Source organism: Mesocricetus auratus, unplaced genomic scaffold, assembly GCF_017639785.1.
Source record: "Mesocricetus auratus isolate SY011 unplaced genomic scaffold, BCM_Maur_2.0 Super-Scaffold_100007, whole genome shotgun sequence".
In the NCBI taxonomy this organism is placed as follows: domain Eukaryota; kingdom Metazoa; phylum Chordata; class Mammalia; order Rodentia; family Cricetidae; genus Mesocricetus; species Mesocricetus auratus.
In genome coordinates, this window is record NW_024429191.1 from 36,718,994 (window position 1) to 36,743,531 (window position 24,538).

Below are 24,538 nucleotides of genomic sequence, written 5' to 3' on the forward strand. Positions count from 1 at the left end.
GCAGAGGTTACCCCTAACTGTTCTTTAAGAAAGCATTTTTTCTGAGACAGTCCCTCTCACTGGGACCCAGGACTCACTGATCAGGCCCCAGACAGCTTTCCCGTCTCCGCCTTTCCAAAAGTAGTAGTACAACTTTTTATCACACAGGTTCTGGGAGTGGAACTCAGGTCCTCATGCCATAGCAAGCAGTTTACAGACTGGCTACCAGATAGCCTGGCCGCTTTGGCTTCCATTTACAATGTATTAACTGCCGGCTTTGGCTGCCAGTTACAATGTATTAATTGCTGTTGGGCCTGTCCTCCTACCATGGCAGCTACAAAACTGCACAAGAGATTAGAACCAATTTTCAGAGTCATACAAGAAGGAGAGTTTGAAGCAACAGAAAAGAGAGATAAAGTGACTGCTGTGACTGAGTTGGCTTGCTACCCAAGAGAACTTCCCAACTACCACCCAGGAAGGCAAAGGCAGAGACAAGAGACAGAAAGGATTGGGGGAATCTGCAAGACTGGAGAGTATAGAGGCAGGCCAGAATTCTGAGCCTCTACACACATGCCTGAGTGTCCTTCCATAAATACTGCACTGCTCAGCATTGAGTATACAGGCACAAGGGGACTCCTCAAGGCTGGAAAAAAAAAAACCTGCCTTGGAGCAGTAAGCTAAACAATCCCTATGGTTCACACGAGGCTAAGAAACTTGACTACCAAGCAGACACATTAAGTACCTGGAAAGTGGATAGAGCCCCAGAAGAGCTGGGCCTGAAACAAAGTCTTTGAGTAAAGGTTACTCCAGACTCAGTCTAGGCAAGCACGCTAACTATGAACAGCACCTCAAATTCACACGCAGAAGCCTGTGGGGCCGTGTATGTGTAACATGAACTTGTCTTCTGGCCATAACTAAGCTGCAGTCAAGTGACCTAATTTTAGTGCCAATCTAATTCTTACTCCAAGGAAGTCCTAAGTGGGAATAACTGTGCCAGCTAGTCATGTATGCCAGAAGGTAGAGCTGGAGAAAACAAAGTGAGCCAGGTGGCTTCAAGGGAAGGAAGAGTGGTATAAATAAGCAAAGTAATAGTGAGACACAATAAGGCCCAAGGACAGACGTAAACCCAGTCTTAAAACTCTGTTCCAGCCCCTGACCCTCCTGCTCCCTAGTGATAATTGTATTCTTTGGGTCTGAGTGACTACAGGTTTCCCTTTGAACCAGACAAAGCAGAATAAAGCTTCACCTTCATAAAAAATCCAAGTGAAAACAAAAAGCTAACACACTAAAATCTTTTTGTCTTACCATGACTTACTCAAACTTAGCTAATTCTTAATAATGATAAACCTAATTATGGCAAGCAAAACACCGAGCACTTACAGTCTATGTCTTACTGTTGAATGTTTACCAATCCTCTGAATTACTTGATGTATCCAGAATTCTAATCAGTCTTAATAATAAAAACCCAAGTCAGATATAGGGGTAAATGCTAAAAGATCAGAGAGGCAGAATAGCCAGCCACTAGTTCTTCCCTCTACTGGATCCTCAGACCAAAGGGAGATCCTGTCTAGGAATCCTCAGACTAATGCAATGAGCTCCTGTCTCCTCCTGCCTTATATTCCTCTCTCCATCCAGCCATATCACTCCTGTCTCTACCTCCCTGATGCTGGGATTAAAGTTGTACTCCCAAGTACTGGGATTAAAGATTTGAACCACCACCACCTGGCTCTGTTTCTCTTTTAGACTGGATCAATCTCATGTAGTCTAGGGTGGCCTTGAACTCACAGTGATCCATCTACCTCTGCTTCCCAAGTGCTGGAATTAAAGGTATGTGCCACCACTGCCTGGCCTCCATAGCTAACTAGTGGCTTAGCTCTGCACTCTGATCTTCAGGGAAGCTTTATTTGTTAGATCACAAACAAAATAGCATAACTCCGTCCATGCAAAGTGCAGTAAACAGACACATGAATGATTTTGGGAGATGCAGCTAGCGCTCAAGATTCCAACCCTCTTCCTCACAGTCTCAAGATACCCTGAGTGTCAGGTACTGAATTAGTTTTATTACTAAGTGTTAGTGCTGAAAATGAACTGAACTGCCCATATCTACCAAAACCTCGAGCACATGTACTGACCTGCTGCTTGCTTGACTTCAGTTGAAATTTCAGTGGGGCTAGGAATTCCAAGAGAAGTCTCTGCCTTCTCGATGACATTTGAAATACCTTGTCCTAATGAGAAAAACAATTAACATTTGTGTGCTCTGTGTTGTTAAGAAAACTGAAGAATCAAACAAACAAACAAAAACTCAAACCTGCAATATTTCTAAAACTATGGTCCCAAAGGCACATTATTTTAATATGTATTCTTGTCATTATCTCTTTACCAAAAAACAAAAATCCCACTGATTTAACATCCTAAAACGTAGGTTTAAATTAACCCTAGACTTCAACATCCTAGTAGAACATAGTATGAGCACCAGTATACCAGGACATGACCAACAAACGGTCTTACCTACTGTGGCTACCGTAGCTGAGGCTGAGGAGAGCAGGGACTTGCCCCAGCTGCCCCAGTAGCCCCATCCAGTCTGGGGTGCATCTTTAGACACAGTCTCCTATTTGTTCCAAAGAGAGCAAAAACAAGACAAAAGAAAACAGGAAAATTAGAGGAACTCAGAAGTCCCAGACAAGGTATGGAATCATTAGACAAGCACAGGTGGGTAAATCTGTGACCTGGGTAAATAAATACTGCCTGACCGACAGGTGAACACCATCAGCACATAAATACCCTGCAGCAAATGCAATCACTGATAAAGGTATTTCTAGAACTCAGAAAGCTGTTACTTTATGGCTGTAAAAAGAAGGAAGTGCCACTATAAATTATTATTGCTACCATGTCCCTTTTAAGGCTTGCATTTTTAAATCCCAAAATTGTAATAGACTGTTACTTTGGCTGCATCCTGTGGCACCTGAGCAGGAATCTGGGAAGCCTCAAGGTCTCTGGAAGGATTGGTCTCTGGTCTTTTCCGAGTGGATGCTACAGGCTGAGACTTATTCTCTGGCTTCTCGGCTGACTCACAGTTCCCATCTTTAAGGATTGGGGCTGCTTCGGTTACCGCTGAGGTTTCTGTAGCATCTTTATCTGACATGGCTAGAACATCACCTGCTGAAACAAAAGCCCAATGAGAATCTACTGATATTGACTTCTTTTGTACACACTATCTACTTGTACTGATATTGACTTCTTTAGTATAAACTATCTGCTTAATGTTGAGACTTTCAGATTCATATACAATAACACAAAGAGATCCTATATACCTGACATTGTTACAATTCACCAGTGTCCTTCCAATTTTACACTTTTTACATCTGCCCATATATGTGTACGTTATTTATATAAAATGTTACCACGTACACACCTGTTCCTTGATATCTGCAGGGAATTGGCTGCAGGAACCCTGCAGACAACACACTCTGCAGTGGTCACGTCCCTTCTATGAAATGGGCAGTGTCTGCATGCCACCAAGGCACATCCTCGTGCTCTGTTACCCCCACTTCATTTGTCATGTCTAACCCATATGCAATGAATGTAAATGACTTTAAACTGTCTTAAGAACAACAGCAAGTCCATATAGGTTTAGTACAGATGCAACTTTTCCAACTGTTTCCACTTACGATTCGTTAAGTCTATGAATGCTGAGTCCCAGATACAGCACGTCAACTGCCTAACTCTCCAGGGAAAGCACAATTCAATCCTAAGAATCCCTGTGCCGTCCTTTCTGTAGCCAGACTCCTCCCACATTTATTTCAATCCATAGTCTATACATTGAAGCATGCAGACTACCTTTGCAGTGACTTTTTCACTCAGCCTAAGTCCCTACTTTCCACTGTGGTTGTAGCAAAAGTCCCTTCCACTTTCTCAGTACACAACTGTATATATACATGATCACAATGAATGTGCCCATTCCAGGTAATCTGCAGTTTCCAACATGAGATTACTGCACAACTAAAACAAATTTCAAAGTTCACGTACAGGATTTTATGTGAACATAAGCTTTTTCTCTGGAACAAATGACAACTACTTTATTGGTAATATGGGTCATATGGTAAGTCCATACTTAGTTTTAGGTGAAATATGGGTTATATGGTAAGACCATGCTTCATTTTATATGTAACTGCCATCTTTTCCGGAGTAGTATAAATTAACCAAAAATTTCTGCATTCTGACCAGATGTTTTCTCCTAATGTGAGCCACTTGAATAAGTATGTAGTGGTAGCTCACTGTGATTTCTATGTTACATTATTCAGTGACTAGACACTGACCATCTTTTCAGGTGCTTATTTGCTATCTAAATATTCTCTTCCGAGAAACATCTAGTTACATCTTTGACACATTTTTTTAGTTAGGTTGCTCTGTCATTTTCTGTTGCGTTTTGAAGCACTTAATATCTAGGTTCAAGATCATCCTAGTCTAAAGCTTATTTTCATTGTCTCATTTTGTTATGCCTTTTCAGACAGATCTCCCTCTTTGCTGGCCACTAGCTTATGGCAATCCTCCTGCCTCAAACTTCCAAGTGCTGGAACAGACATGAGGCACCACGCCCGCTTTTTCATTATTTTCGTAGGGTCTTCTACCAAGAAATTTTTTCACTTTGATAAAGACCATTATCAGTCTTTCCTTTTACTACATTGTCCTTCAAAATTTTATCATTAAGCATGTATCAGTTTTTTTCAGAAACTATTTAAATCATCAAGTAACACTTTGTCAGATCAGCTTTCTATTTTTTAATATTCCTTGTAAATATTCCAAACATGGTTTTGATAGTTAGACCATCTGATATAACTAAAGCATAATTGAATTCCACTGTTTTATTTCATTTATTCTCCCGCTTGGATCAAACCCAGGACCTCATGCATGCTAGGTAAGAGTTCTATTCCCTAAATGCATCCACTGGCCCCTTAGGCTAGCTTTGGAATAGCAATGTTATCCAATTCAATTCCTTCCAAAAGTACAGCTCTTTGGCAATTAAAGCTAACATGTTACTAGGAAATACTAGTTCCCAGAATAACTAGTTATCACTAAGGAACACACACACACACAACACACACCCCAGGTATGCTGACAAATGTTTTATTCAGGTATATACTAAGTTCAAGATAAATCCAACTCATGCTGTCATGCTTTTAATGCACTAAAAAATAAATTAACAAGGAAGGCATATAGCACAAAAGGAAATTAACAAGGAAAGATATAGCACAATAATTGAAGCATATGCAAAAAAATACTTAGTGCATGCCTTTAACCCCAGCACTTGGTAAGCAAAGGCAGACAGACCTCTGAGAGTTCAAGGTCAGACTGGTCTACATTGTTAGTTTTAGGACAGACAGAACTACATTGTGAGACCCTGTCTCAAACAAACACACAGATACATACACATACACACACACACACACAAATACACACAAAAACACCACAAAACTTAAAGAACAGAGAATACATTATAAGCAGAGAATGATTCATAAAGTGCACCTAAAATAAACCTAGAGCAGTGCTCACAAACTGGAAATTTGTCAGCTAACTATAGCTTCAGATGTTTTTAATTGGCCTACACTGTTTAAACAGGGTTTTTTTTTTTTAATTAGTTACTACCATTTAAAGTTTCATCTTCCATAGGAAAAAAAAATAGAAGTTTCCAATACCCCTTGTGAAAGTGAGAGGTAGCCAACTGGGGTCATCAGACTAGGCAATAACTAATTGGTGCCAAATGGCTGTTGAGCCCTTTTGGATGAAGGGTATTCTCTCATTCTCTACTATCTCCAGATTTATATTACTCTTGTATAGCTATCTGATCAGACCCTGGACACATTTGTGTTCACAACATCCACCTTCAAGACACTTAAGATTTTAACAAATAAAAAAATGCCAACTAAAGAACGAATTCAATGGTGTGGTGGTCAATCTCAAATTGACAAGCTTTAAAACCACCAGAGTCCGCTGGGCACATCTGTGGGGGTTATCTTGATGAGATTAACCGATGTGGGAAGACCACCTGCTGTGGGTGTTGCAATTTCTCGGGTTGGGATCCTGAACTGTATAAACAGGAGAAAGAGGGCTGATCACAAGCATTTACTGCTGCTCTCTGTTTCTTAACCGTGGAGGCAATATGACCAGCTTCCTATGTGACCTTCCTGCCATTATGGCCAAGTAAACTGTGACTCGGGGTAAGACCGACCTTCCTTGTTTTTATCTGGGTATTTTGTCACAGTAACAGGAAAGTAACTAAAACAAGGGGTATGGAAACAACACAGGAGGAAGGTCAGTGATCCATGATATATGGTCACCTCGAGTAACAACTATATTAGGGAAGAAGCAAAGGGAAGCACAGGCTAGCAAGGTGCATTAAGACAACACACTGTTACCTAAACTTTGTGGGTACATGATATACATATATTTAGTAGCCCCAAAATGCATGAAGAAAAATAATCCATATAAAAGTAACAATTGCCACACAAGCCAACTCAAGAAAAGAAAAAAAAACTCATTCATGGCAAACACCTTTTGCATTCCCACTAGGTACCCAGCTCTGGAGACAGAGAAGAAGGCAATTTCTGACCCATTCCGTCCAAAGGCTGATCTAATAAAGACACCAAAACGCTTGGACAAAGTTCAGAAGGTATTCTTGAGCAGTGTAAAAAAGAAAAAGTACCTTTTAAAACTACTTTTTTCTTCTTTCTCCAAGTTCCAACATATGGTAATTAAGTCCATAAATGCGCTATACGTACGCAAATATACATGTTGCAAAAACTCACTGAATTTTATGAAACTAGAACATTCCAAATTAGCAAACCCTGGTTGCCCCTACTCTTTCACTTGCACAACAAACATTTTAATAAGCACCGAGGACGTGCGAGGGGTTTGGGACCACGAGATTTTTGTGTGTAGTGATGACCGACTCCACCGTCCCTGTAAACCAAATCAAACACATACCAGACATACAGAACTGGACTATTTAATGTTTGCCGGGTATTCTTGTGGTCACTGTGTTTTCCTGATTGGAAGAGAAAGATCCGGAAGACTGCAGCCGAGACATAAACACACTCAGTGCACACGCGTCCCCACCGCATTACCCAGATGCAGCGTGGCTGGCGTCTCCGACCAGCTGAGAGCCGGGCCGGGGCTCAGCGCTGCAGCCCTTCCGCGCGACAAGGAGTCGGGGCAGCTGCGGCTCCCGGGCTAACGAGGCCAGTCTCCGGTCTCTGCACCTTCACACGCAGGCCCCACCCCCAGGCCTGATGTAAACAAGCTCCCCAGCCCCTTAGGGGTACAAAAACGCCAAACACAGAAGGAAGTGCAGCAGCCCTTCAACCCGTGACCCCAGCAACCCCAGCCGTCGCCGCCCTCACCAGGAAGCCCCGCAGTCCAGACACCGCCCCTCACCGCGGCTACCGCCGCCCGATCGCCACTCCGACCGTCACGGAAGTACTCCTGACCTCCGCGCGGAGGCGGGGTCGCCGTCAAGCAGTGCTTCCGGGTCAAGCATCCGCAGGAGCGGAAGGAGCTGACCCCGGTTCGGTGAGTGAATACTCTGCTCAGGTAGCTTCCTGAGAGATAGGGATGCTTGGGGCTGAGCGCGGTGGGCGCGGGCTTGCCCGCCCTTCGGGAAGGCCTGGTGTGGGTGTTGGAATTCCGCCGTAAAGTGTTTACAGAATACTAGAGAGGGCCAGCGACGCACCGGGTCCCACTGGGAAACCACTGAAGACCCTGCTCTCAGCTCACTGCAAAGGCGGTGGGGGAGATCAAAACAACGGTATCTAGAGATGGTAGTTAAGTGCTTTATCGAAGTTAAAATTAGGTGATGGAACAGGAACTGGGTGGGGAAGTGAAAAAGAGGAAGCCTTCTGCCTATCTGGAGTAGGAGTGGAGCTTTGCAAGAAGAGAGAATAGCGAAGGGGGGGACCACACGGAAGGAGGGAGACAAGAACAGAGACCTGGGCACTGGGTCTTTGTCGGGTCAGTGCCAAGAAGTTTGACTTTTAATTTGGAACTTGGTGGGAAGTAATTAAAGGTTTCTAAGCAGGAAGGTGACGTGCTTTTGATTTGTAATTTTAGGGTTGCTCTAATGCGCCCTGAGTGCGTCGCTTCATTTGCCCCTGAGCAGTTTGAATGCACAAAACGCCAATAGACGTTTAATGCCAGGAAGACATTAAACACAATTTGGTGGGAAAATGAGGACACCTGAAGTCCAGGGAGGCAAAGGCTTGCTTTCAAGTGTACAGATCTTTTGTGGTGTATAGCTCAGTGATAGTGCGTGTGCCTGTTGTGTGCAATGCCCTGGGGTTTGATCCCTAGCACCTAAAACCAAACAAACAAAAAAGAAAACAGGAGTCAGGCTTCCTCCGTCTATTTAATCCCTTATATCAATGTCCAGATGTAACTGTCACTTTCTAAAACCCTTTAACTATTTTCCTTTATTTTGGCACACTCTGGGACCTTACTAATGCCTGTTCCTTTGAAGTACGATTACAAGTTAAGGCTAGCCTTGGCTACATTGTGAATTCTAAGCCAGCCAGAGCTACATAATCACATCCTATCTCAAACAAAAGTGTCTGGTCAACAAATAAACTAAAAGTATAAAATGGATTTCCTCTGGTTTTCTTTTGTAAAGGAAAATGTATAGAATAGGAGTATATCTTGGTCAGCTACTAACTGTCTTACCTTTTTATACATTATGATTATTAATATACAACAATTGTGATATTTTTGGTCTTGGGAACCCAATGCACTTAAATTTACCAAGAATTTCAAATGGTTTTGTTTATGTAGATTACAACTACCAATAATTTCCACTCAAGAAATCAAAATTGGCTGGGCAGTGGTGGTGCATGCCTTTAATCCCAGCACCCAGGGGGTTGAGGCAGGTGGATCTCTTGAGTGGTCTACAGAGTGAGTTCCAGAACAGCTAAGGCTACACAGAAGAAAAAACAAAAGAAGAAGAAGAAATAAATCAAAATCACTCTCAAAAAATTAGCTAGTAAGTTCATTAAATGGCAACTGACATTTCTGTAAAGAATATTTTCCACTTGAAAGTACTGGCATGTGTCTGTAATCCCAGCACTTGGGAAATGGAAATACAGGTAGGGGTTCAAATGTATCTTGGGGTGCAAATCTGAGGCCAGTCTGGACTACATGAGACATTTTCTCAAAAATACAATTTCTCTAAGCTTGGCTTCCTAGAATACAGCTAGGTTTCTGATTCTTCCTATTTTCTCTGGAAGTATGGATATCCTTGTATAACCTTTAGAAAAATGTTGTCACTTGTGAGCAGGGACATGAAACTGTTTCAGGGACACCCAGGACTCCCTGTTCCACAGGTGAGAATTGCTGAATTGCAGTATTATCATGACAGTTAACAGAAATGTAAGCTTGATTTGTAAATCAATACAGCTATAATGTGCATCTGAGAGAAACCAGAACTCAACATCTTTAACAAGCACTACAGATTAATTGGTATTTTCTCAAAGTTCAGTTTGCAAAGCCATTTATAGATCAAATTCCCTGGAGTGCCTTTCCTAAAGAAAAAAAGGCAACAACAACAAGACTGTTTCCTTCTCTTCGGATCTCTTTATAAACAGTTTCCAGAGCCTGAAAATGAAAAACTAGTTCAAAAATTTTTATCGGACACCTTTCCTCCTCCCAGACTGATGCTCATCTGAATTCCAAATGTTGCACCTTTCCCCAGAAAGTGGCCTCTGTCAAAGGCTGAGGTTTTTCAGGCTGGCATGTGTACCCTCACAGGCTTCTAAACAGAGATAGCTGGACGGAAACTGATGAGTCTTACTGACCTGACCAAGCAAAGAAACCCCGAATAAAGAGGGCAGGGGGAGAATTTGGGTAAGTAGGTTTACTGAATAATAGGAGATGAGAATTGCAAGTAGTAGAATCTTCATGGGAAGATGTCGCAGGGGAAGGGAAGTGATAAGCAAAAAGAGCAACTAGAACCAGAACATTAAGTTGAAAATTATTTAGAGACAGCAGAAAGTAAGACACAGATAATTGAAGCTTACATACTGGAAACATTGTATGATTTTAGTCCAAGAAAGGGATGGTGATGGAATCAGCCTCCAGATATGGAAACTAAGAGAGTCCTAGAGCACAGCAAGTGATAGAGGTGCAGCTAAGGATCGTGCCAAATTATAAGCATGCCTACCTCAAGCAGTTTATGCATGCATGCACTGCTGCTTACATATTCAGCCCCTGAAGAGTTACAGCTGCTAGCTAGAGTTTTAGCTTATGTCTTGGATAGTGAAATGTCCCCTAATAGATTTTGTCCTTCTTTGAACGACAGTATTTGGATATATCACAAGAAGTTGGATTCAATTTAGATGATAGAAGGACTGTGATTTGGGTAGATACATTTGACCTAACTGGAAAATATCTACAAAGTATAATAATAACAACAGCATGTATTTATAATGTACCCACATTCATGCTTCCAGACATTCCAAGATCATTACTGCTCATTCAATAGATGTGAAAACAAAGGCTTTTCCAGGCTGGCTTCACCCAGAGTGAAGGACTGAGTACTTGTAACTCCAGAACCCATTCTTCTAGCCTCTAAACTACATAATCCTATCATTTTAGCATTACAAAACTCCCCTTCTACCTTTGTGTGGATCCCAGGGTGGAACTCAGGTCTTCAGGCTCGCTCAACGGGTGTCTATACCAACGGGGCCATCTCTTTGGCCCCAGAACTTTGTAATGTCACAGATCCCCATGGCAACACTGGCAGTAAGCAGCACAATTGTTTGCTCTTTGTAGTGGATGGAGGGTACATGCAAGTTGCTCTCCACTTGCTTCCCTCCTTGCCAGCTCAGAATGCCACTTTGTCATCTGTGTGGCAGTTTGTAGGAGCGCCTCCACTTTGCACATGTGACTGAAAGCAGAGCAGAGCGGCTGCGCTGTAAATACAGCAAAGAGCAGTTAATTATGGAGAATAAGACACTAGTAGCCTGCTGTAATTGGAGTGAAAAACATTGCCATCTGGGCGCCAGTGTTCTCCCCCTTATCCCAGAATGATTTCCAAATACGGCAGTTTCTTCAGCCAACTTAATTCTGAGCCCCCGGAACGGAAGTCGGCCACATTGCTTCCTTGTTTGCTTCTGTTGAGAATCAGAGCCGAATGGAAATATTTCTTCACTCAAAGTTGGCAGGAACAGCAGCCCAGCAGTCTGCTATGACAGTGAAGGCCGTTCTCTTCCTGACTTCTAAAATAATAGTCAATATTCATAATGGTTTTCTAGGGTAAAATCATGTACATTTCTGCTTATTCATGATTCTAACATGTCAGCTGCTACACTGAGAATAACAGGCATGGTGTTGGAAGTGTCAAGTTTAAAAGTGGGCCGCACCCCTGAAATTCATGACTCCCTCTTTTTTCTTGCTTTCACAGCACAGTTGCACTTCCTTCGGCACTGTTGATGCCATCGTGTGTGTGTGTGTGTGTGTGTGTGTGTGTGTGTGTGTGTGTGTGTGTGTGTGTGTGTGTGTGAGTTAGCCGTTATTACCCTTAGCTTCTAAACTAGTTTGTAAATCCCTGAGTGTATGGGACAGAGTCTGACTCACATGACCAGCACTTGAAGCATTGGTACTTCTGTTTGTGATGGGTTCCTGCTTAATTGATAGAAAGTCGGGCAAGGACTGAGCAGTGACAGTTACTAACCTCCATCATCACTGCTGATGGAAAGGAAATGGTCCCTGGATGGTCACTGAAACCACCAAAGCTAACTTAAGATCTCATATGAGGAGTAAACCATGAGTATGTAAAGCCTCACTCCCCTTCTGCTGTCACCTCGGACTTTGTCACTGTATTCTCCCGCTGCTCAACATCTCCCACCTGCAAGTGGGTTCTGTATCTTCATGGCTGGCATGACAAGGCCTGACTGCTCTGCAGTGCTGGTACTGACTGGGCACTGGGGACTGTTGTCAGATCTGCTTTTCTCCTGGCATGAAGTCAGGTTCAGCCTGCTCTGCTTTTGGCATAGGGCAGCTTCAGGGCAGCTGTAGTGTTTCTCTAGACCCTGTTTGGCAGGGTTGGTGAACCCCTAGCCCGCACAAATGGCTATGTCAGTATAAAACAAAGATTACAAATGTTGGCCACAGGGCACTTAGTTCAAAACACCCCGCAGTGCAGTGGTTCTCAAACTTCCTAATGCGTTGACACTTTAATACGGTTTCTCGGCCGGGCGGTGGTGGCGCATGCCTTTAATCCCAGCACTCGGGAGGCAGAGGCAGGCGGATCTCTGTGAGTTCGAGGCCAGGCTGGACCGACAGCCTCCAAAACAATACAGAGAAACCCTGTCTCGTAAAACCAAAAAAAAAAAAATACAGTTTCTCATATTGTGGGTGACCCCATGCATAAAATTTTCTTGCTACTTCATAACTGTAATTTTGCGGCTGTTATGAATTATAATGTAACTAATATGCAGGGTATCTGTTATACAACCCCTGTGAAAGTGACATTAGACTCCCAAAAGGATGGAGGCCCACAAGCTGAGAACTGCTGCCATAGTATAAGGAGAATAATTGAAGATGGATGATTCTCCTACCTAACTATGTCCCCCATTTGCTTCCTTGTTTGCAAGGTAAGCTCTAATGATTCTTGGTTTTAATTTTTAATAAATCAAATAAAGATGTTTACTTCTTTAAGGGAAAAAAACAGTCATTGGTACCAGCCACTTGAATTCTGTAGAAGCCAAAGCAGCATATATGAGCCTCTTTCTCCACCTCCTGCATCTTCTCATGGCTTTCTCTTTTCCTCATGCCTCTTGTCCATTGTAGATAGGCTGAACCAAACTGTCTCAACCCCTGAATGCCTGTTCTTCTCAAATGACCCTAAATGTCTCCATCCTAAATCCCAAGAACAAAGGTTTCAGTTAGCTTACTTAACCTGTAGCAGGGTTGACCCAAACAGAAGTGGGGCTTGAAAAGGGATCCACAGGATAAGTGGATCATAAGGAAGCTTGTCTACACAAATATGGGGCACAGGCAATGTGACATATAGTGCCCCTTGTGACTCACATTATTGAAAAATACTGATTTGTGGTGAGACCATAAGAAAAGTGATGTTTTGAATTGAAAGTTGAGATTTCATCAGTGCCTCCCAACCCAGATTGTTGTGGTATTCTGAGTGAAAATGCTTAATGGTGTAACTATCAGATGGTGTGCATATAGGCACATCTAAAAAAACACCAACAGAAACAACTAGAATGCACTTGATGAGTGTTGTCGCATGAATTACCTCTAGTTGCCACTCTCCTGTAAGAATAGGTACTGTTGTTTTTCCTACTTTAAAGATGAGGGGACAAGACACAGACGTTAAGCCCTTTGTAAAAACTACAGGGCTGGTTAGAATCTAGGCCTGAATGCCCATCTAGGAAACCAGGCTCAAGTCTGCACTCCGCTCCTCTGTCACCCTGACTTTATCAGATTTCAGGCATTCAGTTGCACTGGGGCAGAGGAGGTCAGAGCCAGAACGGAATGTGACAGCTCAGCTCTGTGGAAGGAAGTGTTTAGCAGTCTAGAGAACCATTAGTGAGGCTAGCAGAGAGGAGAGGAGCTGCCTGATGTCGGTCCAGAGACCCTTGTCTCAGAATTACCCAGGATGCTAATCCAAGCCCAAATCGGATCTTTTTTGTTTGTTTTTTTGTTTTTCAAGACAGGGTTTCTCTGTATAACAGTTCTGGCTGTCCTGGAACTAGCTCTGCAGCCCAGGATGTCCTCAAACTCACAGAGATCCTCCTGCCTCTGCCTCCCAAGTAATGATAATACTTAGATGGGTTTGAATTCCTGAATTTGGTAATTTTTTTTACTTCCACATTTTTCCTTTAGTACCAGATACTGAAGAAGTTGCAATGAAAAAATGTCTGTACCCTTGAAAATAAAAACAACAATGCAGTATTACTCTAGAAGTGCTGCTACCTGGTTCAAAATCAGAAATGAACACCACCATGTTTATAGAGAAAGCAAAATACAAACCAGGAAGATCTAGACTGTACCAGTTCTGCTTTACCTCCTTCCTCTCTGCCTTTACCAGCACTGGGTTTCAGTATGGAGACCCAGATTCTCATCTAGTCACATTTTACTGAGCACATACTATGTGCCAACCTGTCAGAGGACATGCATTGTACTAGATGCTACCCAAGGGGCAGATGCAGGAGGACTCAGAATGTGGAGCTGTGCTCCCTGCAGAAAGCCTCCCCAAGACAGTAAGCAATGCAGAGATCTGAGGGATGCAGATCAAGAATGGAACTGCTCTTTTAGAAGGCCAAGGCACAAGCAAAGAGCAGGGGGTCACTGGTCAAGAGGTGTACAGGAAAGAGCCACAAGCTGTAATGAGAGGTACATCTCATGACCAAACCCAGGAGGCAGAGAATGCTGGATCCTGATTCTGGAAGCAAAGAGACTGGGTTGGATTCTTGGTTCTGATATGAAATCAGGGATAGCCTCGGGGATTGTAATGACCGGTACGCAAGGGATATGCTTGTCCAACACCAAGAATCCACGTGGTCAAAGAATGGAGTAGTCAAGAGGAGTGGCTCACCTGTGGAATGGGCATTGGCTGTAGGATCAGGGCAGTGAGAGGAGAACACAGCGTGGGAACAGACCTTCCTCTGACAAACAACATTAGGCAATGGCTGGCAGCAGTCCTCACATCACAAGGCTACAAAGACAGTGGGTATCCATCTCTAAGCCTGAAGCAGGTGGCAGTAACTCTGGAGTGAGTCATTTTTACATCCAACCATGTAGGTGATTTTATACACAGAAGTGGTATAGAGTTTCCCCTTTAAAATAAATACACAAAATGAGTGGATTTAAAGATTTTGCTTTAGTCAGTAGTAAAAGGTATGGCAATGGAGTGAATGACATTTCGAAGTTTAATTCGGATGAGCCTGGGAACTCCCTGTCCATATGCCGGGAAGAACTTGTAACACTCACCATGAGAACTGCTTTTATAGAAAGAGGACACAGTCATGTCTGTCACATATTGCTCATCTTCAGTGACCAAGAACTTGAAGCTTATACTAGCACAGAGCCTGGCTCCTGGTCCTCATCAGTGTTTGTGTCTGTCACCTCAGTTATTAGATCAGACTCTCCCATTAACTTCTAGCATAATCCTAACTAACAAGTCATCACTGTGAAGTCTATAAATTAAGCTGAATCACTTATTAAATGCCCAATGCTGTTTCCTTCTGTGTCATTTTAGCAGGTTTTTAGGAGGAAATGGAAGTACACACATTTAATCTATCCTGTAGAGCCAAAGTCTGAAGTTTGTTTTATTCTAAATAGTCTATCCTTAAATTTTAAAGTTTGAGATTTTTTATTGTCATTATTCATCCAATCCTTCAAGAGCTTAATGAAAACTAAACGACATTTTAAAACTTGTAATTCAAACTTTGAGGGTGTAATGGCAAAATACAAAGACCCATTGGTTTTTATGTTCTGTGATCAAGCAGCAGCCTTCCTGTGAGTATAAAAGTAAATAACATTATCTCCAAAGCTAATTACATTGGACTTTGACAAAAAATAAAGCAGAGTCTTGACACATATTTATAGAAGTGTAAAATGACATTTTCCTTGCAAACTGGTGGTTTTAAGTGGGGAATCAAATTATCAAGAAGAAAATAATAAACACCTGGACTCAGCAGGGCAGTGGTGGCACATGCCTTTAGTCCCAGGTCCCAGCACTTGGGAAGCAGAAGCAGGCAGATTTCTATGAATTTGAGCCCAGCCTGGTCTACAAAGCTACTCAAAGAATCCTTATGTTGGGGGGAAAAAAACTGGGCTCAACCTAGACTTTTATTTTGCTTTTAGTAATAGTTCATTCTTCTTCCAAATCTAATAGTCTTTCCTTGTAGTTGTATATGATTTCTGCCAACTAGGATGTCAATTTTGTTCAGTCTCAAAATTTGCTAAGTGTATGTGCCATTAAATATTCTTTTTGTCTCTTAGTTGTAAAGAAGATACAAATTTTTTATATAGAATTCTGAAAACATGTAGGTCACAGTTTTTTTCTTTTTTGTTTTTTCCTAACAAAACCAGAATCTACCTCAGATGTCCCTGAATTATTTAATCTGCATACATAGTTTATTACATGGATTCTGAGCTCAATGGTAATGAATAAGACATATCAGTTGCTTTACATGCTGATATAGCATATGGTAGTGGTGCAGGTTGAAATAAAAGATTGTGAAACTATATTTCAGCCCTCATTGGCTCCCTGTTGCATAGAAACTGTCCAAGTGAAATGGAATCTCAGCATTTAGAACCAGCATCCTTAGAGAGCCTCTCATCCTCCCTTCAATGGGCAGATGAGAAAGCGGAAGCCCAAAGAAAGCTGCGTGACAAGATGGGAGCACTGGCAGCAAGGTTTGACTGGACTCAGTCTGCTGGTGCTATGCTCGGCACTGCCTCTCCATCTCTGTGACTTGGTGCAATCATCGCTGTCAGCATTGGTTACTTAATCGGTTTCGTGTCTATTCATTTCTGTACCCCATGATGAATCTCAGTTAGGTAAACACTGTGTGGCTTTCTTTTAGGCTGGCCTCCACACTCATCCTTTCAGTTGTGAAATCCTCAGCACTCTTGGACCACTTCTTTGGAAAACTTTTATACCAGCAGCAAGTCATTCACTGTGATCCTGTTCAGCATAGCCACGTTTGATTTTTCCAAGCTAAAGAGGACTGGTTTGGATTTTCCCATGAAGCTGCATCTGCGTCTGTCCATCTTACTGGTGGTCACTCTTGTGCCAGCTGTTCTGGTTTTGGAAGATGTGGCCCCACTGGGAACGAATCACAGTTCCTACAATGTATCATTTCTCCCGAGCTTTGAACTCTCAGCAGGTTCCTACTCTGGTGATGATGTCATCATAGCCAAAGAGGGAACAAATGTTTCCCTGGAGTGTCTTCTCACAATGGATCAGTATGGAGATGTCTACTGGTACAACTCCAAAGGACGGCGGCTACACAACAGAGGTAATCCTGTAAGATGTAGTCAGCCAGTGACTCAACCCTGCTTTGGGGGGTTATGACATACTGAGCAATAATTCTCCAAGATGGGCTGGCTTCAAAGGGAGTTAGAGATACAGTTCAGTGATTGAGCACTTTCCAAAAATGCACAAAGCCCTAGGTTTGATGGGTAGTCTGAAGTATTATACCTATCAAAAAGAAGTATAATTATTTAACAACAAAAAAAGGATAGGTATAAAGAGAGAGAGCACTTTGTAATAAATACTTGAGTTACAAAGTACCTCAAAGAGAAGTTACCATGAAAGCCAAAATGATGAAGCCTTCCCAGAATCCCCCATAAGCTAAACTTCAAGAAACACTCTAAAACATAGAAGATATTCGTTCCTAATACTAAGTTAAAGCAGAAGAGACAGGTGATCTTTCCTTCTCAAATACCCATTCACTAAGCCATGGAGTTTGTGTCAGTGCTAAGTCCTCTCCTAGAAAATCCAGGTTGCTTCTCCAGCACCATGCTCTGAAAGTATAGTTACCTTAGTCTCTTTCCAGTTGCTGTAGTAAAATACCTTGACAAAGGTGCTTGGGAAGAAAGGATTTGTTATAGTTCACAATTCCAGGTTACAGTCTGTCGTTGCAGGAAAGCCAGTGGCAATAGCTCAAAACAGCTGATTCTATTACATCCATAGTCAGGAAGCAAAGAGCTGTGAAAGCATGCTGCTGCTCAGCTCAACTGCTATAGGTCATCAGGCTTAGTGAGGAGTGCCTTTGCCCACTGAACTGTCTCCAGCTTCTTAAAAATAACCTCAGTACATTGTCATATGAGTTTATGATGAAAAGTAAGCAACATTTCAATAAAGATAAAAGTGTATAGCCCATCGCCCCATAAACAGACTCTCTATACTTCTGAGACTTGTCCATCTCAGGTATGAAAATGTATAGGTAGCATAGCAGTATGGTGTAGTCTTACACACATGGATAAGCATGTCTTTGAAAGATTGGTCTTTTAGATCTACATGCATGCTTGGTGTCTGGCTGTGAGAAGTAAATGCTGGCCTTAGGATGGTCAAGAAGATCAATTTCCATTACTTGTTTTATGTTAATGGAATCCTGTCAAGCATGGCAGTCTGCTTTTCTTTCTTTCTTCCTTTCTTTCTGTTTTTTTTAGCACAATTGAAACAGTAGAGCCTAACAGACTAGCTGCAATAGTTTTATGAAAAGGTGAATATTGGCACGGCATTTGATCTTCTCTGTAATTTTTTTTCATTTCTGTTGAATTTATTAGGTGGAAAATGGTTGGTTTCTGATAACTTCCTAAATATCACCAATGTAGCCTTTGATGACCGTGGGCTCTATACCTGTATCGTCACTTCTCCAACTCGTGCCTCCTACTCAGTTACCCTCCGTGTGATCTTCACTTCTGGAGACATGAGTATCTACTATATGGTTGTCTGCCTGATCGCCTTCACAATCACACTCATCCTGAATGTCACTCGGCTATGCCTGATGAGCACCCATCTCCGAAAGACCGAGAAGGCCATCAATGAGTTCTTCAGGACTGAGGGGGCTGAAAAACTCCAGAAGGCCTTTGAGATAGCAAAGCGTATCCCCATCATCACCTCAGCCAAAACCCTGGAGCTTGCCAAGGTCACCCAGTTTAAGACCATGGAGTTTGCCCGCTACATTGAAGAACTGGCCAGAAGTATCCCTCTCCCGCCCCTTATTCTGAACTGCCGGGCCTTTGTTGAGGAGATGTTTGAGGCAGTGCGAGTGGATGACCCTGATGACATGGGAGAGAGAATTAAGGAGAGACCTGCCTTGGATGCTCAAGGTAGCATCTATGTGATTAATCCAGAGCTGGGACGCAGTAACTCACCTGGTGGGGATTCGGATGATGGCTCTCTAAGTGAGCAAGGCCAGGAGATAGCAGTGCAGGTGTCTGTTCACCTTCAGTCAGAGACCAAAAGTATTGGGACAGATTCTCAAGACAGCAGTCACTTCAGCACATCAGATGACCCTGCACCTGCTGAGGGCAACACTCACCACAGAGACCGAGGCTGTGACAACTGACAGCCTGCCCAGTGCTCAGGAAAAGAGCCTGCTGTGAGGACATAGCATTATTACAAGATGGCCGGGTCTTCTGTTTAACCTTAAGCACACCAGGCCATGAATTGCCAAAGTCCTTGTGACAAGACAACATTTTTCTGATACTTTGTCATTTTCTTTAAGGTTGCTGGAGTGATGTGTGCTAAGATTGAAAAGCACCTAAGCTGTGAGGCTTCTTTTCTGGTCACAGTTTTTTCTCTGGCTCTTGTGTGACACATTGAAGCCCCGGTTTCCCCACCAGTGAAATGTGGGATTTGTTCTCAATGAGTTGTGTCTGGCCCAGCACTTGTCGCCTGTCCCACCTCTAAGTCGGCGTTTCACTAGACCTTTGGTCCCTCCTTTGAGACTTCAGTGTGCACTCAGGTTGTCCACCAGAGCCACACAGGGAGATGCTCTGCCCTGGGGAGTGAACAGTCACATGTGCTGGGGCAAGCAGATCTTTTCATTGAGGCACCACTGTGTTACACAGATCCGGAGAGCAAATTGCCATTAGAAAACCACTCTCACGCCTTTAATCCCAGCACTCGGGAGGCAGAGGCAGGCGGATCTCTGTGAGTTCGAGGCCGGGCTGGACCAACAGCCTCCAAAACAATACAGAGAAACCCTGTCTTGTAAAAACAAAACAAAAAAAAACCCCACTCTCACTAGGTGTGATAGCACGCGCCTTTAATCCCAGCACACGGGGAGGCAGAAACAAGCAGATCCCTGAGTTCAAGAGCAGCCTGGTCTATGGAACAAGTTCCAGGACAGCTAGGGCTACACAGAAAAACCCTGTCTTGAAAAACTGTAGAGAAAAAAAAAAGAAGAAGAAGAAAAGAAAAAACACTCTCTGTGAGAAATGTATCCTTCTTGGGAATACATCCTGTCTTTTTAGCTTACCAAGACCTTTAGTCCAGCAAGGCTGGCCTCAATGCCCCCAAAGAAGAATGTTTTCAGTGTTTTGTAAACAAGAATGATGTCACCTCATCTCTTTCAAATCATCAATTTTGATACTTTTTAATAATGTCTCAGATTTCCTCTTCTTGAGAGTACTGAAATCCTAGGTGGGCTCTGTTTGGGTCCAGAACTGCAGAATCCACTTTAGAGCAAGCCCAGCAACACCCTGCCCTCTGTGGTCCTCATCCTGGTGCTAAAGGTGATAGATACACTATTCTTGTCTTGTTGAGACTCATCATTGCTGGTGGTTTTGTTCTTCAGATGCATCCTTGAGTGAGGGCTGCATTTGCAGCCTTTCTGAAGCACTTACCTGAAATCAGATGAGATCGTTGTGTTCAGTGAGTTATTATATTAAAACAGACAATCCAGATATAAGGGGGGAATGGAAGGTAGTGCCACCTGGCTCATCCAGGTACAGTAAGTACTGAAGCAGCCACTTTCTGCCTAGCCAAAAGTGACATGACAGATCATAAATAATCTACACAGTCATCTCCTCGGCTGCAGGAAGCTCTTGTAGAATTTAAAATCATGACCATGGAGCTCAATGCGATGCTTCGCTTCATTTGGCTTCTGGTTGTGGAAGCATTGCTTGAACTAGAAGTCCTGAGGGAACTGTACAGAGGAGGTGTTCGTCAGAAATTTAATTGGAAGTGTCAAACCAGCAGGACAACAGGAGATTCATAGTGGACTAGTGAACTCAGTACCTGCCTTTGTCCAGCTTATCAGATAGGACGCCTCTGCTCTGGACAGCATGAATGAATCGGTGTGCAGTTTTATCAGGTGGCATAAGGATAATATGGTAATGCTGCCTTTTCTATCTCTCAGGCTGTTTCCATGGAAACCTCCAGAGCCAAACAAAAGCTACCCATCATTTAACCAAAAAGCCTGCCTTGGCTCAGGTGTGTATTTCTTTAAGGGAAGCTGTTCTCATACATTCAACTGCAGAACAAGGGCTCTTGAACATATCCTAAATTATAGAACATGTTTTCCCTCCTTACACTGTTCTCTGGACATATTAAAATTAAGAATCTCTTCTGTGGGGCCAGTCTCCTGATTGTCCCTCAGATCTGCAGTCCCTTACCTGGTAAAGCAAGGTTGGGGTCACTTCTTACAATGAAGTTTGTTGCCTTAAATACTGGTTTTACACCACATGTTCCTAGAAGGGACATTAACGTCTTCAACTTTAAGGTAGACATATTTAATGACCAGAATTTCAGAAAACAGTACTTTGCAAAACTAGAAACTACCAAAACAGTTGAGCCACTCCAATGTAGTCTGGGTCGTTCAGCACAAAAACATAAGGCAGGCAGTAGGTGTGGTGGAACATACTTGTGATCCCAGCACCTGGGAGGCAGGCTCAGGAGGATTATAAATTTTAAGACAGCCTGAGCTATCTAGCAAGACCCAGCCTCCGTAAACTAACCACTGGGCATGTAGTTGGGGATGGGGTCAGTTTTCCTGCATACACTAAGCCTGGCTGGATTTGAGCCCTCCACCATTGGTATCCTACCTGGAGGCCAAAGCAACCACCCTGCTTTGAGCCTTCTGAATTCCATCACCAAGGGTAGGTCAAACTCAGGAGGAAGGGCAGGCTTGCAAAACTTGTTTTCAAGTGAAGGGACAGTTGTCAATATGGTCTGTGTCTAATCAAACCAAATGGACTTAACAGGCTCATCTGTTTGTAAACCTTCACCTTAGCTGTTGTTACCACCTGGTGTCATTATCTTTCTGTCTTGCTGAATTTTATAGGTTAGTTTTTTTAATGCCTTTGAGCAGCAAAATGTGTCTAAAATAGGTCTGTCGCCATATTGTAAATTTTGTATTGTCATTTAATGAACTTCAGTGTCCTTACAGAATTAAATAGTGGCTTATAAATCTACTAAAAGTTGCTATTTCAGCATCTTCATGTACTCCTTCCACACATATACTCTTTGAGTTGATGCCCTATTGTGTTTATAGCAGTTTGGTAACCCCAGCCTCAAAGTTGTGTCTATTATGGTTTAAATATATTTTTTATAAAGCAGATCTTGCCATATTTTCCAACCTGGCTTCAAATTTGTGATCCTCCAGTTTCAGCCTCCTGAATCCTAGAATTACAGCATGACTGCCGTGCTGGCCTTCATCTGCCTTTGTCTCAGTATGTAGCTAGGCTGGCCTTGAACTTGAAGCAATCTTCTTGCTTCTGCCTCTCAAACACTGGGGTTACAAGTATATGCCACTGTGCCTGACTTTTAGGCTTGATTCTTGAGTCAGGCCCTGTAACCTTGTCTGTTTCCTGTCCACTGCCCATTGAAATAAACATTATCAGAACTGCTGACCCTAGGACGATTGTGAGAAAGCCCCTTCTGCTATTTTGCCTCCCTTCCACAAGCTTAAGGTCAAATCCCCATCCGAGTGCCACTTCCTCTTCAGTCCCCGAACCTCGAGAGCCCTTGGGCCAATGCTTTCTATACCCTGCATGTGGTTTCACCCTACAGCAGACTAAGCTGGGTCCCTGGGCGTCCCGGGAGGCTGCATGCTTGCTGTCTAGAGCCCAGCTCAGCACAATCCGGGCCCCATCCCCACACCAGGGGCTGGAACTAGTGCATCCTATTTCCAGAGCCACAGTCTTCTCACCTGGGCAGGATCGTGACAACACTCAGCCTCATGAAAACTTTTGCGTGCTTATGGATTTGTCTCACAAAAGGAAATAATGAGTGTTGTTTTGATAGTACTTGTGTCTCAACTGCTATTTTAATAAAAACTTGAATTAAGAAGTCAGAGTGGAATGTTGTATATCAAATGGAGTGTTTATTTGAGTTCACAGAGTAGGTTTCTTCTCATATATGACCCAGTTTGATCTCTTTTCAAACTTATTTTATGTGTGGGAATGCTTGCTTGTTTGTATGTCTGTGGACGGTTGTAAGCTACCATGTAGGTGGTTGGCAACTAAACCCAGGTCCCTATAACAGCACCAAGTGTCCTAACCTGCTTAGCCAGCCATCTCTCTCTCTCTCTCTCCAGCCCCTGAAGTTTGACCTTATGATTGTAAACAAGAGTGTATTTGAATGCAATGTGATTGTTTCAACACAACATTCTTCTCCTAATCTGTGTGGTGCCATGAGCCAGGCTTTGGTGGGTACCCTTCCCATAGCAAGCCAGCGGCTAACTGTCACTCTGGACCCAAACAACACAGCTTCCCACTTGTGAAGTGAAGCTCTCCATGACTAGGAAGCAGATCCAACTAAGGCCTGGAGGTCAGAGGACTGGTGTGTGTTCCCGGTGTGTCGTGTTCATGAGCTTCAGCAGCCAGAAGCATTGGCTCCGGGAGAAGTGTGGTGTTGGCACTAGTGACAGAACCGAGCAGAGAAAGGAGAAAGTCAAGAGTGGTACAGTCATTATTTAAGTGCCACAGGATCCAGCCTGACTTTCAGTGACAAAAGGCATGACCCTGATACCACCCCTGGCTTTTGAAGTCCAAGATGGACGTATGGAGTTTGATGTTATTTTAAAAAGGAGTAAATTTAAGTTCAGCATGGAATCCCACCACATACTTCAACATTTATTCACTGGGCTAGGTGATGAGTTGATGCCGTCTAATTTAGCATGGTGTATAGACTTCGCAAGGCTGTATCAGACTTGTTACTTGCCATGTCCAAATGATAACACGTGACAGCCACAAGTTCCTCACACCGCTCAAAACTGCATCTGGCTGTGTGCTGAGGCAACCTGAGGATGGTGTCCTACCAAAAGCAGACTGTGTTTCTCAAATAATCCCAGCACAGGCAGTCCAAGAATGACACAAGGGCTCAGGCCTGCTGTTGAGAACTTGGCTCCTAGACATCTCTCCATTCATGTATGTGACTTTCATTCTCATGGTCACAAGATGTCATAGTTGGGTTCTAGAAGGAGCTCCTGAAACATTTTTTAAAGAAATTTATTTTGGAGATGATTCTAGAGATGCAGGGAAGTAAGACAGGAAGGAGAAGGCAGCCAATACAGGAACATTCCAGAGTGGGTTACTGCTATGGGCACCTGGTGCCTGGGGATCACTCATGTCTAAAGTTGTCTTGCCCAAGGCCAGCAAGCTTCGATATCTGCCCACCAAAGAATCGTATTAGTTACAAACTGTTCTCAGGGTCTCTAGTATCCTTCAACAGATGAATGCTCTGGGTGGAGACTAGAGTCTGTCAGTAGGAAGTCTGTGGTGATTGAACGGATAGTGAGTGGCAGGGATTTATTGGCAGGGTGCCAATAGCACCTGCGAATAGGACAACCCTTCTGCTTCCAGCGTGGCTCTGCACTCAGGGCAGACAATCAAAGGGCAAAAGACAGTGGCTGAGTCTGTTCTTTTTTTAATCAAGAAAGCAATAACCTTTCTGAAACTGTATCCATGTAGTGTGTCTCCAGCAGCACCCAGAACTGGGCTAGGGTGTGTCACCTATCTTGTGACCAAGTACCTGGCAAAAGCAACCTAAGGGAGGAAAGGTTGCTTGGGCTCTTGTTGTGAGGGCACGGCCCATGGT

General features: G+C 43.2%; 2 protein-coding genes across 5 annotated transcripts in view; one reads left to right on the forward strand and one right to left on the reverse strand.

The window, feature by feature from the left end:
• The window catches only part of Fam114a2 (family with sequence similarity 114 member A2), a 33,685-nt gene extending 26,219 nt beyond the window's left edge, over positions 1 to 7,466 (reverse strand). Inside the window, exons 1-4 of one of the 3 annotated variants that reach the window (XM_013111751.3) lie at positions 7,377 to 7,466; positions 2,921 to 3,135; positions 2,488 to 2,587; positions 2,112 to 2,204 (exon numbers count right to left, since the gene is read on the reverse strand). In XM_013111751.3, coding sequence (XP_012967205.2) covers positions 2,112 to 2,204; positions 2,488 to 2,587; positions 2,921 to 3,121 — 394 coding nt within the window. In that variant the 5' untranslated portion in view covers positions 3,122 to 3,135; positions 7,377 to 7,466. Of the gene's footprint in view, positions 1 to 2,111; positions 2,205 to 2,487; positions 2,588 to 2,920; positions 3,139 to 7,376 lie in introns of those variants that run through there. The other 2 variants (XM_013111750.3, XM_013111749.3) reach the window with 2 other exon arrangements.
• Positions 7,437 to 19,725, forward strand: Mfap3 (microfibril associated protein 3). 2 transcript variants are annotated; one of them, XM_005067737.4, is made up of 3 exons: positions 7,437 to 7,545; positions 16,569 to 17,003; positions 18,277 to 19,725. In XM_005067737.4, the coding sequence occupies exons 2-3, from the start codon at positions 16,730 to 16,732 to the stop codon at positions 19,059 to 19,061; spliced, it is 1,059 nt and encodes a 352-aa protein (XP_005067794.3). In that variant the 5' UTR covers positions 7,437 to 7,545; positions 16,569 to 16,729; the 3' UTR covers positions 19,062 to 19,725. The 2 variants fall into 2 exon arrangements, with proteins under 2 accessions (XP_005067794.3, XP_040604623.1); XM_040748689.1 differs by having other exon boundaries at positions 7,542 to 7,566.
• The last annotated feature ends 4,813 nt before the right edge of the window (positions 19,726 to 24,538 follow it).